Here is a 17,500-nt window from a genome sequence, read left to right on the forward strand (position 1 = left end):
ATTGACACCAATCACTGTAGATTTTTTTTAGCTGTCTTCTTAAAAAAATATTAAAACATTGTAGGTTTTTTTTTTATACTATGTATTGAATATCTCGGGACGGTCCCACGGGAGGGGGACTAAGCTCGCCCCCCTCCCCTCCTCCTCCTCCTTTTCCCCCCGCCTCCTGCGCGCGGAGGAGGTGTGTGCAGGGGAGAGAGAGAGAGAGAGAGAAAGAGAGGGAGGCGGGAAGCATGTGTCTTCATGTCATTGAGCATCTCACAGCCGAGCCGCACGCACGCACGCACGCACGCACGCACGCACACAAGCCGCGGGTCCTCGGCGTCTGCGGCGGGGAAGGAGGAGGACAGGAGGGTGGGGGACCTGGAGAGTGAGAGATAGAGAGAGAGAGCAGTCTGGTGGCCATGCACTCCTCATCTGCACTTTAGCTGGGACGCACACAGAGTTGATGGTAAGGGACTTTTCTCTTCTGCATGCTGACTTTCTTGCCAGACCCCCCCCGAAAGTACCCGAAAAGTTGAAAGGGGGCCCCGCCGCTAACTCTCCTCTCCCCCCCCCCCTCCCCGCAGTCCAAGGAGGCAGAGTTGGATGTGAGAGGCGCGCGGGAGTCCAGTGACCCAGAGACGCCCAGGAGGACGCCCTCGCGCTCCCCGTCCCCGTCACCGTCGACCCCGGCCGACCACGGAGGAGACGCCGCCCCCGAGCGCCAGCCCTCCGGTCGCGGCAGCAGCGGTGCTGCGGGCGGCGTTATCGGCCGACGCGGCGGGAGCTCCATGCAGTTCAGCAGCAGACCGCCTAGTGCTGAGCAGCCGGGCTTCATGGGGACATGGCAGCAGCAGACCACTGACAGCAACCTCCTCTACAGGATGTCCCAGCAGGTACAAAACAAACTAAACAAATGTCATCCCTCTTTTATCACTCACTTTTTTTTTGTTTGGGTGCAAACTTTTTAACCGCTGCTGGAAATGCACTTTCCCTTCTTTTTTTTTCTCTCTCCATATATTTAATTTATGCACAAAACACACATTTGGATGATGTGGTTATAAATGCAGTCCTCCGTGCCGGCCCCCCTCTATGGGACTTCCCGTGGCCGAGGCAGGGAGCGCCTTGCGCGGCAGGCAGGAGCGCGCAAGAGCCGGTTGTCCGGTGGTGGCAACATTCAAGCGGGTGCCAGGTGTTGCGCCGATCCCTCCGCCTCTCCCCCGCGGATGTTTCACCCGATTTACAAAGCCTAACGCCTCCCACGGCAGCGGGGAGAGCGAGGTTGGTTTTATTTCGCTTGGTTTTTGAACGGAGTTTCGCACCATTAAAGTATAGGACTGTTGTGTGTGGGCGTGCGTAAAGATAGATGATGCTTGTTGGCTCGCAGTCCATCACTGCTGGACCGGGTCGGTACCAGGCACACCTTGTCACGATTGCGCAATAACCATGTGGCGTTAAAAGGCTGCAGGAAAAAACAACTTTGAATGCACCGACATAGTCCACTTTTTCATGTTTACATTCAAATCAACGCACGCATGACCGGATTGTTGGTGCAGAATAAAGCATTTTAATGCAACTTAAAGTGCTACAAGGGAGCAGGTGGACTTAAAGAACCTGCAAAAAAAGGTGGTGTAAAATGCACATTTTTGTTATTATTGGGATAATAATAACTGGGTGCTTTGGTTTGGAAATAAAAGAGCAAAAAGGCCTGAAATGATATCGATAAGTGACGTGCATGGTTTAAAACTCGTGTCGGAAATCACGGAAAATGATTAAGGCATCAACAAATTCCATGCATGCGAGTAAAGCTATAAAATAAGACCATTTATGGAGGAATGTTCATATTTATTTATGGCATCAATTGAGGGAACAATCGTGCGTAAAGATGACAACTCATGCAGTTTTTAACCGATTTTAAACACTTATTTTATTCCATAATCAAATGCAATCAATATATATATATAATTTCCAGCATTATCTGAGGGGTAAAGGGGGGGTGCAACTTGAATATATTTTCTAGTATTAACTCAAAACCACATTTGAAGTCTTTTAAACGAAGCGCGTGCTTGGCTTTTTTTTTTTTTTTAAAGGCCTCGTAAATAAAAGCGCGTGTTTTAAATCGATCCATCAATGAATTGGCTTCGATTAGGTTACATCCTGAGAGGATGTTTGAATAAAATAGAGAAGGTAAATATTATTTATTGCAGGAAAGACCAACATTTAAAATGTGGAATAGGACGGATTGATTGTCTTCTCCGCGCAAAGATCGTTTATTGCTTACAAAAATCGACCCCATTAGCAAAGTTTAAAGATTTTTTTTTTTTTTTTTGTCCATTACGGAACGCACTTTTTGGGGGAGGGGGTGCGACTGTGCAGCGCGTGAGTGTGTGCGTGCACGCGTTATCCCTTTTGCAAAAAAAAAAAAAAGCGTCTCTCCTTCAATCTCTCCCCCCTGCAAGGGTGCCGTAAAGCGGCTTGCCATCAAGTGCGACAGGTCGACTATGGGCCGAGACCTGGAAGAGGTACTGTTGCAAGACCACCTAAACCCCCCTAAAGCATCCCCTTTTTATCCACCATCACACACCCACGAAGGAGCATTTAAATCCCCTAATAAATACTGCACCTAATTCATTTCCCAAGAATGCATAAAAAAAAAAAAAAAGGTATTTTGTAAAATAACATTAAAGATGCAGAAGTCAATAATGTCTGCATGTTTTACGGGTGATTTTTTATTTGTATTTTTTTTTTTTTTTTTACAAAATACTATACAATTAAATAAGTGATAAAAGTCCAATTTTAATCTTAATATGTTAAAAATGCATGGCTAAATATTTTGTCACTATACACTCAAATCTTTTTGAAGTTCTGCAGAAAAAAATCTGAATAAAATCTTTCTGCTTTTCTAAATTATATATATATATATATATATATATAGACATATACACACGTGTATACACATATATATATACACACATATACATATATATAAATATACATACATATACACACATATACATACATATATATATGTATATATATATACGTACATATATTTATATACATATATACACATATATATATATACATATATATGTGTGTGTATGATGCATTTGTTTGCATATTTTAAAATAAATAATCTGTCAAAGCGTCTATATTAGCCGTAGAGATGCTCTTAAAGAGAGCAACATGTCAGCGGTAATGCCCCCGATACACTCCGAGCGTGTGTGTGTGTGTGTGTGCGTGTGTGTGTGTGTGTTACATATGTGCTGCATATGTATTCTCATGACTGAGCGGTAGAGGTTTGATGCATATGTGCAGAATTATCCACACTGAGTGTGTGTGTGTGTGTCGGTATGCTGTTATTATTTCCATGTCTGACTTTGATGGGTCGTTGCACATGGAGCATATGGAATGCCTATCTAGTGTCAATTGTGTGTGTGTGTGTGTGTGTGTGTGTGGTTGCACCCAGTTTGTGTCTTTTGCCATGTATTTTTCTGAGTGGGTGGTTAAATACTTGTGTGCCAGTTAGTACAAGAGAGAGGAAAGCGTGCAATGAGTGTGTGTGTGTGTGAGTGTGTGTGTGTGTGTGTGTTGGCGCGGGCTGCGTGCGTGCGGGTGCGAGGTGAAGTGTCTCTTGGCTGGCCTTGGCTGAGAGGAGCTGGAGGAGAGCGGAGAGGTGAAAGAGGAGATTTGCAGGGAAAAGACGCCCGTTGCTGACTTTCTTCTTCTTCTTCTACTCTTCCACACGTCACCTTTTGCCCACAGAAGATGTGGCTGTGGCTAAACGTCCACACCGGCGAGACGTAAAAGTCACCTCGGCCTCTTAAAGCGGAGGAAAAAGGCATCAAAATATTTATTGCAATCAGTGCGGCGGTGTATGCTCACACGCACACACTTCCAGGACTACATTTATTCCGTCTTAATCCACCATCTTTTATTTAACTGGTTGGTTTTATTTTGTGCCAATTTGCAATTTGTGTCCCAATATATTGAGAAAATATAAGCATTCCAACACACAATGCTGCTGCTCGAGCACCGACTAGAACTGCAAGGCTGTTCTGGGTGCTACAATTTCCGTTTCACCAGTCAAAGATCCACCATGTGAGACAGGAGGGCTGTGCTGTTTTTAAGGATTGCTATAAAAGCTGATCAAAGATCCTCTATGTGACGGGAGCTGCAAAATGCCGTGTGATGCAAAAAAATGTTGAGGACAGAAGTCGCGATACGGTTTTACTGGTCGGATTGGTCGCATTGGACTCGAGGCAGGGTAAGGAGGCCGTGTTCAGGGGGTCTGGTGCCTTGCTCAAGAGTGACAGAAATGACCCAACCACACAGTTCTAGTCCTGAGATGGCGGTTTACAACAAGAAGGCACTCGGACAGAGGCGGTTGTTTTTTAGAAGGACTAAATGTCGTGTGTCAGTGATGAAATACGCTGTTGCTAGGCAGAAAATCCGAAATATTAAAAGACTGTCACCTGATTGGACGCCTGACCTAACTGGTGGTGGGATCTTGTTGGTTTTTTTTAAACACGTATGAGTCACGTTGATGTAAAAAAAAATTAAAAAAAATAATAAACAGCGGGGTCCAAACCTGTGGGTGGAACAATAGCGCGTATGTACGTCCTGTGGGCGGGGCTTGTTCGTTTTTACGTAACGCTCGGTGGTCCATTATTCATTCTCCCGTGTTCCGCCCGAGCTGAAATGTGTTAATTGCTTTCGTGCGTTGTTATAAAGACTAGACGGGTATGGGAGGTGGGGACCAAAGTCTCGGGTAAGGGAGGGGGGGCGTTGATGTACACCATTTTAAGTAGTACAACTTCTACACTAGATATGGAAAATAGGTGCCCACCCTTGATATTCCCCCCATGGAGACCACCCCTCCCTTAATGCAAACTATTATCATTTATTTCTATGTCTCCTCTAAAAAATAGGGAATCCTCCATAAAAAGTGTTTTTTTATGACTGTTAGAAATGTTAGATTACCTGCAGAAGTGCTAATACTGTATTTTATTTTTTTTTTGAAAATTGGCACCCGCCCTCAATTATTCCCCTCAGGCGACCACCCCGACCCATGATGCCGTAGCATTTTTTGTGAATTTAAACTGACCACCCACCTTTCCACATAAACACTGCTTATATATTCTTCTCAAAATGCAAGATTGAGGCCCAACCCCCCCACCCCCCCACCCTCCCTCCCCCCGGTGGGGACCGTGCCCACTTGATGCTGCACCTCGACCAGAAGCACTTCTGCTACATTGTTTACTTCTTTTGCAAATTGACCATTGCAGCCCACCCTAAGTGTAGCCCCCGTGTGGACTGGCCACCCCCCTGTTAATGCTACACTATTGCTATATTCAGCTTTTATTTATACCTCTATCATCTCTTCCTCTTTTAAAAATGGACAATTGCGGCTCACTCTTGATTTTTCTCCCCCATGGGGGCCCTCCCCCATTTTGACTTGACGCTGCACCATTCTCCTTAAAAAGACGTAATGTATTTTTAGTTTCTTTGAAAAGTAGAAGTGGCAGCCCACCCTAAATGTTGCAACATTCAACTTTCTTTCTTTTCTGCTTTTAAAAATGGACATTTGTGGCTCACCCTTAATTTTAACCCCCCACTCCCCAGTTGATGTTACACCATTGTCCATAAAAAGACGTACAGTATTTCTTGTTTTTTTTTTAAAATGACAAACTGGCCCTTAGCCTTAATTTTGTTCCAACGGGGACCTCCCACCCTAAATGTCCTATACTACAACATTTTGGTCCTCCTGTTGCATATTGCACTCTAAATTTTGTGGGGTTTGCCCCCAATTAATGCTACACAATTGCATTTTCTTTTTTTTTTAACATCAATATTATGTTAAGTTAAAGTACCAATGGTTGTCACACACACACACACACACACACACACACACACACACACACACACACACACACACACACACACACACACACACACACACACACACACACACACACACACACAAAGTGTGGCGAAATTTGTCCTCTGGAGCAGCAAACAGGCACCCCCCTAATTTTGCTCCCACCCTAAATGCTACACCACGACACATTTGTATTTTTGCATATGGCCCCCTAAATTTTGTGTGGTCCGCCCCCCAATTAATGCAACACAGTTGCATTTTCTTTTCTTTTTTTTTAAGCATAAACATTATGCTAACAGGCACCCCCCCCTAATTTTTCTCCAACGGGGACCGCCCACACTAAATGCCACACCACGACACATTTGTATTTTTGCATATGGCCCCCTAAATTTTGTGTGGTCCGCCCCCCAATTAATGCAACACAGTTGCATTTTCTTTTCTTTTTTTTAAACATAAACATTATGCTAACAGGCAACCCCCCTAATTTTTCTCCAACGGGGACCGCCCACCCTAAATGCCACACCACGATCAGTAGCCCTATACTACAACATTGTTGTCCCCCTTTTGCATATTGCACCCTAAATTTTGTGGGGTCTGCCCCCCAATTAATGCTACAGAGTTGCATTTTCTTTTTCTTGAACATAATTATGCAAACAGGTACCCCCCTAATTTTGTTCCAACGGGGACCTCCCACCCTAAATGCCCTATTCTACAACATTTGTGTCCTCCTTTTGCATATTGCACTCTAAATCTTGTGGGGTTCGACACCCAATTAATGTTACACAGTTGCATTTTCTTTTTTTTTTTACATAAACATTATGCAAACGGGCACCCCCCCCCCTAATTTTGCTCCAACAGGGACCGCCCACCCTAAATGCCACACCACAACTAGTAGCCCTATACTACAACATTGTCCCCCTTTTGCATATTGCACCCTAAATTTTGTGTGATCCACCCCCAATTAATGCTACACAGTTGCGTTTTCTTTTTCTTGAACATAATTATGCAAACAGGCGCCCCCCTAATTTTGCTCCAACAGGGACCACCCACCCTAAATGCCACACCACGACCAGTAACCCTATACTACATTTTTGTCCCCCTTTTGCATATTGCACCCTAAATTTTAAGGAGTCCGCCCCAGAACTAATGCTACACAATTGCATTTTCTTTTTTTGAACATAAACATTATGCAAACAGGCGCCCCTCTTAATTTTGCTCCAACAGGGACCGCCCACCCTAAAATGCCACACCACGACCAGTAACCCTATACTACATTTTTGTCGCCCTTTTGCATATTGCACCCTAAATTTTGAGGGGTCCGCCCCCCATCTTATGCTACACAGTTGCATTTTCTTTTTTTGAACATAAACATTATGCAAACAGGCACCCCCCTAATTCCGCCCCATTAAACATGATGAAAATAGAAAATATGCACTAGAAAGCGTTTCCAATGATTGTTGTTTAACGTTATTATAAATGCTTAGGTCGGCATTTACTACTTCAGGGTATTTATTTTTTTAAAAAGAAGAAAAAAAAAGTGCATTTATAATATAATTTATTTGCTCTTTTTATTCCTAAAGCAGGAATTGTGCTACCTTGGGTTTTTGGCTTTGGTTAGTTTTCTCCAGTGAAAGAAGTGAGGAGAAAGTAAGTGTGTGTGTGTGTGTGTGTAAGTGTGTGTCGCTCAGGATGTCACCACCCTGCTGTAGCAGACTAATGAGACCCCCCCCCCTCACACACACACACGCACACACACACACACACACACACACACACACACACACACACACACTTACAGAGGTATTTGTTCAGGGAGGTCAACAAGCCAGCGTCCTCGAGCGGAGAGAGGAATCACATGTATTTTTTTTTTTAGAGAGAGGAAACGTTTTTTAAGACGTCCGAGACATTGTTGCGTGGGGGGGGGGGGGGGGGGGGGGTTGGTGGGCGGCGAAGGTGACAGCGCTCGTGACCCCCGCGCTAAGTGACAGGAACCCGGGCATACTTTCACGCCGGCTTCTCCCTTTTCCTGTTATTCCTCAACTCCTGTTATTTTGTCCTCCCAGGCGAGACAACGCGACGGGCAAAATCGATGGGCAGCTTTTTTTTCTTTTTGTGTCTTTAAGGACCCTTCTGTCTGCCAATTTGCCCCATCAGCAGAGTGGGGGGGGGAGCACTCAGCCTGAATGTTTTATTATTGTTCAAACCATCATCATCATCATCATGGTGATTATTTTGCTTCTGGTAATGATGGCCATTTTCTCTGGACTCACCTGCTCCTCTTAATCTTCGCCTTTTACACACGCAGGTCAACTAGTTTCGCAGGTGAGAGGCTGCATCTCCATTTTCTCTTCTTTGGCTACTTTCTTGCTTGCAAAGACGATGTGATGGCCACTAGTTGTGGAGAAAGGAGCAGCTGAGCACCGTTGTCGTATAAAGGATCTTTGATTATATCCTTTTAGCACAATAGGTCATTAAAAACAGCAGATTAGTCCTCCAATATCCTCCAGTGAACCAAGTCTCCTGTGCATTGGACATTTTTTGGTCTATTTCTTTGTCAGAGTGACAAATCTCAGGATAAAAATGAGCTCCGTCCTGTGCAGTGGACACAAATATAGAGGATCTTTGATGATAGGGTTTTTGCAGCAGATTGAACCTCTCATATGGCATCCGGAGCCTCAAGTGCAGTGGACATATTTTCTGTAGTCTTACAAATCTCAGGAAAAAAAAAAAAGCATACTCTGCAATGGACACAAATATAGAGGATCTTTGATTATATCCTTTTAGCATTACAGGTCATTAAAAACAGCAGATTAGTCCACTCATATCCTCCTGAGAACCAATTGTCCTGCTCAGTGAACATTTTTTGGTCTATTTCTTTGTCAGAGTGACAGATCTCAGGATAAAAATGTTCCCCGTCCTGTGCAGTGGACACAAATATAGAGGATCTTTGATGATAGGGTTTTTGCAACAGATTGAACCGCTCATATGGCATCCGGAGCCTCAAGTGCAGTGGACATATTTTCTGTAGTCTTACAAATCTCAGGAAAAAAAAAAGCATACTCTGCAATGGACACAAATATAGAGGATCTTTGATGATAGGGTTTTTGCAACAGATTGAACCGCTCATATGGCATCCAGAGAACTGAGCCTCAAGGGCAGCGGACATATTTTCTGTAGTCTTACGAATCTCAGGAAAAAAAAACAACATCCTCTGCAGTGGACAAAAATATAGAGGATCTTTGATTATATCCTTTTAGCACTATAGGTCCTTAAAAACAGCAGATTAGTCCACTCATATCCTCCTGAGAACCAATTGTCCTGCGCAGTGAAAATTTTTTGGTCTATTTCTTTGTCAGAGTGACAGATCTCAGGATAAAAATGTTCCCCATCCTGTGCAGTGGACACAAATATAGAGGATCTTTGACGATAGGGTTTTTGCAGCAGATTGAACCTCTCATATGGCATCCGGAGCCTCAAGTGCAGTGGACATATTTTCTGTAGTCTTACAAATCTCAGGAAAAAAAAAAAGCATACTCTGCAATGGACGCAAATATAGAGGATCTTTGATTATATCCTTTTAGCACTATAGGTCATTAAAAACAGCAGATTAGTCCACTCATATCCTCCTGAGAACCAATTGTCCTGCGCAGTGAACATTTTTTGGTCTATTTCTTTGTCAGAGTGACAAATCTCAGGATAAAAATGTTCCCCGTCCTGTGCAGTGGACACAAATATAGAGGATCTTTGATGATAGGGTTTTTGGAGCAGATTGAACCTCACATATGGCATCCGGAGCCTCAAGTGCAGTGGACATATTTTCTGTAGTCTTACAAATCTCAGGAAAAAAAAAAAGCATACTCTGCAATGGACACAAATATAGAGGATCTTTGATTATATCCTTTTAGCATTACAGGTCATTAAAAACAGCAGATTAGTCCACTCATATCCTCCTGAGAACCACTTGTCCTGCGCAGTGAACATTTTTTGGTCTATTTCTTTGTCAGAGTGACAGATCTCAGGATAAAAATGTTCCCCGTCCTGTGCAGTGGACACAAATATAGAGGATCTTTGATGATAGGGTTTTTGCAGCAGATTGAACCGCTCATATGGCATCCGGAGAACTGAGCCTCAAGGGCAGCGGACATATTTTCTGTAGTCTTACAAATCACAGGAAAAAAAATGCATCCTCTCCAGTGGAGACAAATATAGAGGATCTTTGATTATATCTTTTTAGCACTATAGGTCCTTAAACACAGCAGATTAGTCCACTCATATCCTCCTGGGAACCAAGCATCCTGTGCAGTGGACATTTTTTGGGGCTCTACTTCTTTGTCAGAGTTCCAAATCTCGTCCTCTACAATGGACACAAATATAGAGGATCTTTGTCTATAGCGTTTTTTTGCAGTAGGTCCTTATAAACAGCAGGTTAGTCTTCTCACATCCTCCTGAGAACCAAGCGTCCTGTGCAGTGGACATTTTTGGGGGTCTGGTTCTTTGTCAGGGTTTCAAATCTTGTCCTCTACAGTGGACACAAATATAGAGGATCTTTGTCTATAAAGTTTTTTGCAGTAGGTCCTTAAAAAACGCAGATTAGTCTTCTCACATCCTCCTGAGAACCAAGTATCCTGTGCAGTGGTCATTTTATGGGGTTAGTGCTTTGTCAGAGTTACAATTCTAATCCTCTACAGTGGGCACAAATATAGAGGATCTTTGTCTATAGCGTTATTTTGCAGTAGGTACTTAAAAAAAAACACGGATTAGTCCTTTCATATCCTGAGAACCAAGCGTTCTGTGCAGTGGAGTTTTTTTGGGGGTCTAGTTCTTTGTCAGAGTTTCAAATCTCGTCCTCTACAGTGGACACAAATATAGAGGATCTTTGTCTATAAAGTTTTTTGCAGTAGGTCCTTAAAAAACGCAGATTAGTCCTCTTATATCCTCCTGAGGACCAAGTATCCTGTGCAGTGGTCATTTTACGGGTCTAATATTTTGTCAGTTACAATTCTCATCCTCTACAGTGGACACAAATATAGAGGATCTTTGTCTATAGCGTTTTTTTTGCAGTAGGTCCTTAAAAAAAACCCAATTAGTCCTCTCGTATCCTGAGAACCAAGCGTCCTGTGCAGTGAAGTTTTTTTGGGGGTGTAGTTCTTGGGCAGGGTTTCAAATCTTGTCCTCTACAGTGGACACAAATATAGAGGATCTTTGTCTATAAAGTTTTTTGCAGTAGGTCCTTATAAACAGCAGGTTAGTCTTCTCACATCCTCCTGAGAACCAAGCGTCCTGTGCAGTGGACATTTTTTGGGGGTCTAGTTCTTTGTCAGGCTTTCAAATCTTGTCCTCTACAGTGGACACAAATATAGCAGAGCTTTGTCTATAAAGTTTTTTGCAGTAGGTCCTTAAAAAAACGCAGATTAGTCCTCTTATATCCTCCTGAGGACCAAGTATCCTGTTCAGTGGTCATTTTACGGGTCTAATATTTTGTCAGAGTTACAATTCTCATCCTCTACAGTGAACACAAATATAGAGGATCTTTGTCTATAGCGTTTTTTTGCAGTAGGTCCTTAAAAAAAACACAATTAGTCCTCTCGTATCCTGAGAACCAAGCGTCCTGTGCAGTGGAGTTTTTTTGGGGGTCTAGTTCTTGGTCAGGGTTTCAAATCTCGGCCTCTACAGTGGACACAAATATAGAGGATCTTTAACTAAAGCGGCCTTGCAGTATAGCCTTCGGTGCTTACAAAACAGCAGAGCGCTCTTGTCATCGAGGAGATCTTTGCTGGATGGTACATGCCACCACACACACACACACACACACACACACACACACACACACACACACATACACACACACACACACACACACACACACACACACACACACACACACACACACAAACTGTACTTTGCACACATGGTGTCCCGACAACAGCAGCGTCTCATTAGCTACTTTGTGTGTGTGTGTTTGTGTGTTGTTGCAACATGTGTAAGCGTTTGTTTGCACCCTCTCGACATGTTTGCGCTGCTGGATTAATAACATTTAATGGCCGCTGTTAAATGCGGCCGCCTCGGCGTCCCGCAGCTCATGTTTTCCTGGCCTGGGTGGCTTTTTTTGTGTGTGTGTGTGTGTGTGTGTGTGTGTGTGTGTGTGTGTGTGTGTGTGTGTGTGTGTTCTGCCGCATGTGTCAAATGTGTGTGTGCAATGAAACACCCCTGCGTGTACGTGTGTTCTGTTATGTTTGTCGAGAGTGTGTGTGTGTGTGTGTGTGTGTGTGTGTGTGTGTGTGTGTGTGTGTGTGTGTGTGTGTGTGTTCTGGCAATGCTGACTTAATGGGGACATGGCTCTGTTTACACAGTCACCTTTCGGGGACTTCGAACGGTATGGGGACCAAAAAACAGGTCCTCTAATGGGAAACCTTTGTAAAGGATAGTCAGATCTATTCTGAAGATGCCTAAGTGACATTTTCATACAGCATGATTATAAAAAATGATTACCTTATAGTATGATTCACATTCAGAATTTTCCATCCTTCTATTTTGGAGTTGCAGACAACTTCATTACTGCTAAATAGCAGTTTTCAGTAATGTCACAAAAGATGCAGGGTTTGCTTTAACATTTAAGTGCTTAAATTTCCTATACGAGGACAGCTTTATTTTTTAAATGGTAGTCACGTACAAATTTGTGTTAATTATGCAAAATTAATTACATATGGTACACATGAACCATATTAACTCTTTTCCCCCAGGGTCCCCAGTAAGTATGATCAGCACATTACTTCATCAATCCAGAGATTTAAAGACGTGGATGAGCTAACTGGGCAGTGGACATTTTACCTTTTTTTTTTTTTAATGTCTCCACAATGTGTAGAAAGGGTGGTCCCCACTTTGTCTACACAACCTGTAGAAAGGGTGGTCCCCACTTTTCCTGCACAACATGTAGAAAGGGTGGTCCCCACTTTTCCTGCACAACGTGTATAAAGGGTTGTCCCCACTTTTCCTGCACAACGTGTATAAAGGGTGGTCCCCACTTTTCCTGCACAACCTGTAGAAAGGGTTGTCCCCACTTTTCCTGCACAACGTGTATAAAGGGTGGTCCCCACTTTGCCTGCACAACATGTAGAAAAAGTTGTCCCCACTTTTCCTGCACAACCTGTAGAAAGGGTGGTCCCCACTTTTCCTGCACAACCTGTAGAAAGGGTGGTCCCCACTTTTCCTGCACAACCTGTAGAAAGGGTTGTCCCCACTTTTCCTGCACAACGTGTAGAAAGGGTTGTCCCCACTTTTCCTGCACAACATGTAGAAAGGGTGGTCCCCACTTTTCCTGCACAACATGTAGAAAAAGTTGTCCCCACTTTTCCTGCACAACCTGTAGAAAGGGTGGTCCCCACTTTTCCTGCACAACGTGTAGAAAGGGTGGTCCCCACTTTTCCTGCACAACGTGTATAAAGGGTGGTCCCCACTTTTCCTGCACAACCTGTAGAAAGGGTGGTCCCCACTTTTCCTGCACAACCTGTAGAAAGGGTGGTCCCCACTTTTCCTGCACAACATGTAGAAAGGGTGGTCCCCACTTTTCCTGCACAACATGTAGAAAAAGTTGTCCCCACTTTGCCTGCACAACGTGTATAAAGGGTGGTCCCCACTTTTCCTGCACAACATGTAGAAAAAGTTGTCCCCACTTTGCCTGCACAACGTGTATAAAGGGTGGTCCCCACTTTTCCTGCACAACATGTAGAAAGGGTGGTCCCCACTTTTCCTGCACAACGTGTATAAAGGGTGGTCCCCACTTTTCCTGCACAACCTGTAGAAAGGGTGGTCCCCACTTTTCCTGCACAACATGTAGAAAGGGTGGTCCCCACTTTTCCTGCACAACATGTAGAAAAAGTTGTCCCCACTTTTCCTGCACAACCTGTAGAAAGGGTGGTCCCCACTTTTCCTGCACAACGTGTAGAAAGGGTGGTCCCCACTTTTCCTGCACAACATGTAGAAAAAGTTGTCCCCACTTTGCCTGCACAACGTGTATAAAGGGTGGTCCCCACTTTTCCTGCACAACATGTAGAAAGGGTGGTCCCCACTTTTCCTGCACAACGTGTATAAAGGGTGGTCCCCACTTTTCCTGCACAACCTGTAGAAAGGGTGGTCCCCACTTTTCCTGCACAACATGTAGAAAGGGTGGTCCCCACTTTTCCTGCACAACGTGTATAAAGGGTGGTCCCCACTTTTCCTGCACAACCTGTAGAAAGGGTTGTCCCCACTTTTCCTGCACAACGTGTATAAAGGGTGGTCCCCACTTTGCCTGCACAACATGTAGAAAAAGTTGTCCCCACTTTTCCTGCACAACCTGTAGAAAGGGTGGTCCCCACTTTTCCTGCACAACCTGTAGAAAGGGTGGTCCCCACTTTTCCTGCACAACCTGTAGAAAGGGTTGTCCCCACTTTTCCTGCACAACGTGTAGAAAGGGTTGTCCCCACTTTTCCTGCACAACATGTAGAAAGGGTGGTCCCCACTTTTCCTGCACAACATGTAGAAAAAGTTGTCCCCACTTTTCCTGCACAACCTGTAGAAAGGGTGGTCCCCACTTTTCCTGCACAACGTGTAGAAAGGGTGGTCCCCACTTTTCCTGCACAACGTGTATAAAGGGTGGTCCCCACTTTTCCTGCACAACCTGTAGAAAGGGTTGTCCCCACTTTTCCTGCACAACATGTATAAAGGGTGGTCCCCACTTTTCCTGCACAACATGTAGAAAAAGTTGTCCCCACTTTGCCTGCACAACGTGTATAAAGGGTGGTCCCCACTTTTCCTGCACAACATGTAGAAAGGGTGGTCCCCACTTTTCCTGCACAACGTGTATAAAGGGTGGTCCCCACTTTTCCTGCACAACCTGTAGAAAGGGTGGTCCCCACTTTTCCTGCACAACATGTAGAAAGGGTGGTCCCCACTTTTCCTGCACAACATGTAGAAAAAGTTGTCCCCACTTTTCCTGCACAACCTGTAGAAAGGGTGGTCCCCACTTTTCCTGCACAACGTGTAGAAAGGGTGGTCCCCACTTTTCCTGCACAACATGTAGAAAAAGTTGTCCCCACTTTGCCTGCACAACGTGTATAAAGGGTGGTCCCCACTTTTCCTGCACAACATGTAGAAAGGGTGGTCCCCACTTTTCCTGCACAACGTGTATAAAGGGTGGTCCCCACTTTTCCTGCACAACCTGTAGAAAGGGTGGTCCCCACTTTTCCTGCACAACATGTAGAAAGGGTGGTCCCCACTTTTCCTGCACAACGTGTATAAAGGGTGGTCCCCACTTTTCCTGCACAACCTGTAGAAAGGGTTGTCCCCACTTTTCCTGCACAACGTGTATAAAGGGTGGTCCCCACTTTTCTTGCACAACGTGTATAAAGGGTGGTCCCCACTTTTCCTGCACAACGTGTATAAAGGGTGGTCCCCACTTTTCCTGCACAACGTGTATAAAGGGTGGTCCCCACTTTTCTTGCACAACGTGTATAAAGGGTGGTCCCCACTTTTCCTGCACAACATGTAGAAAGGGTGGTCCCCACTTTTCCTGCACAACGTGTATAAAGGGTGGTCCCCACTTTTCCTGCACAACCTGTAGAAAGGGTGGTCCCCACTTTTCCTGCACAACATGTAGAAAGGGTGGTCCCCACTTTTCCTGCACAACGTGTATAAAGGGTGGTCCCCACTTTTCCTGCACAACCTGTAGAAAGGGTTGTCCCCACTTTTCCTGCACAACGTGTATAAAGGGTGGTCCCCACTTTTCTTGCACAACGTGTATAAAGGGTGGTCCCCACTTTTCCTGCACAACGTGTATAAAGGGTGGTCCCCACTTTTCCTGCACAACGTGTATAAAGGGTGGTCCCCACTTTTCTTGCACAACGTGTATAAAGGGTGGTCCCCACTTTTCTTGCACAACGTGTATAAAGGGTTGTCCCCACTTTTCCTGCACAACATGTAGAAAGGGTGGTCCCCACTTTGCCTGCACAACATGTAGAAAGGGTGGTCCCCACTTTTCTTGCACAACGTGTAGAAAGGGTGGTCCCCACTTTTCCTGCACAACATGTAGAAAAAGTTGTCCCCACTTTTCCTGCACAACCTGTAGAAAGGGTGGTCCCCACTTTTCCTGCACAACGTGTAGAAAGGGTGGTCCCCACTTTTCCTGCACAACATGTAGAAAAAGTTGTCCCCACTTTGCCTGCACAACGTGTATAAAGGGTGGTCCCCACTTTTCCTGCACAACATGTAGAAAGGGTGGTCCCCACTTTGCCTGCACAACATGTAGAAAGGGTGGTCCCCACTTTTCCTGCACAACATGTAGAAAGGGTGGTCCCCACTTTTCCTGCACAACATGTAGAAAAAGTTGTCCCCACTTTGCCTGCACAACATGTAGAAAGGGTGGTCCCCACTTTTCTTGCACAACGTGTATAAAGGGTGGTCCCCACTTTTCCTGCACAACGTGTAGAAAGGGTGGTCCCCACTTTGCCTGCACAACGTGTATAAAGGGTGGTCCCCACTTTTCTTGCACAACGTGTATAAAGGGTTGTCCCCACTTTTCCTGCACAACATGTAGAAAGGGTGGTCCCCACTTTTCCTGCACAACATGTAGAAAGGGTGGTCCCCACTTTTCCTGCACAACATGTAGAAAGGGTGGTCCCCACTTTTCCTGCACAACATGTAGAAAGGGTGGTCCCCACTTTTCCTGCACAACATGTAGAAAGGGTGGTCCCCACTTTTCCTGCACAACATGTAGAAAGGGTGGTCCCCACTTTTCCTGCACAACATGTATAAAAAGTTGTCCCCACTTTGCCTGCACAACCTGTAGAAAGGGTGGTCCCCACTTTTCTTGCACAACGTGTATAAAGGGTTGTCCCCACTTTTCCTGCACAACCTGTAGAAAGGGTGGTCCCCACTTTGCCTGCACAATGTGTAGAAAGGGTGGTCCCCACTTTGCCTGCACAACCTGTAGAAAGGGTGGTCCCAACAAGTCATGATAAAAAATTTAGTCCCCATTCCAAATGATAACCAGTGTGTGTGTGTGTGTGTGTGTGTGTGTGTGTGCCAGGTACTTTAAAGGGACGTGTTGTCGCAGGACGAGCAACACATGCATATTGCCAATTAAGCCCCCAAATGACGCAATTAGCCGCATGTGAGGGGCCAGTGCGTGACCTCTCGTGACAGTTTTTGTGTGAAAGGAGCGACGCGCTTTGAGAAAACATCGGGACAAAAGTGAAAAATCTTGTTGGCCTAAATGGGAAATTTAGTTTGGGAAATATTTTAGCTTGTTGACGTTAACACACTCACACACACACACACACACACACACACACACACACACACACACACACACACACACACACACACACACACACACACACACACGGCGTTGTTGATGTTTTCTCAGCAAATGGCCTGACCTGCCTGTTCCATTGTCGGGAAACACTCAGCCAGTAAGTGGATGGCGAGAGCGTCTCGTCCATTGATGCGAGCGACGCTGACTGCTGTTTAATATTTGATGTCATTTAATCTATTTGATGTGTTTCCCCCCAAAACAAAACAAGTACCAAAAAAAATGCAGATTTTTGTTTTCTTTTGTCGGGTTTGTAAAGGCGCGGCGAAAAAAAAAAAGGATGGGGCTTG

At 44.8% G+C, this 17,500-nt stretch overlaps 1 protein-coding gene across 3 annotated transcripts in view; it reads left to right on the forward strand.

The window, feature by feature from the left end:
* The window catches only part of bnc2 (basonuclin zinc finger protein 2), a 529,938-nt gene that overhangs the window by 261,222 nt on the left and 251,216 nt on the right, over positions 1-17,500 (forward strand). For 2 of the 3 annotated variants that reach the window (XM_061880276.1, XM_061880279.1), the window contains exon 2: positions 570-878. In XM_061880276.1, the coding sequence (XP_061736260.1) occupies positions 570-878 (309 nt within the window). Of the gene's footprint in view, positions 1-283; positions 452-569; positions 879-17,500 lie in introns of those variants that run through there. The other variant, XM_061880278.1, reaches the window with a different exon arrangement.

Source organism: Nerophis ophidion, linkage group LG20 (assembly GCF_033978795.1).
Source record: "Nerophis ophidion isolate RoL-2023_Sa linkage group LG20, RoL_Noph_v1.0, whole genome shotgun sequence".
Classification (NCBI taxonomy): domain Eukaryota; kingdom Metazoa; phylum Chordata; class Actinopteri; order Syngnathiformes; family Syngnathidae; genus Nerophis; species Nerophis ophidion.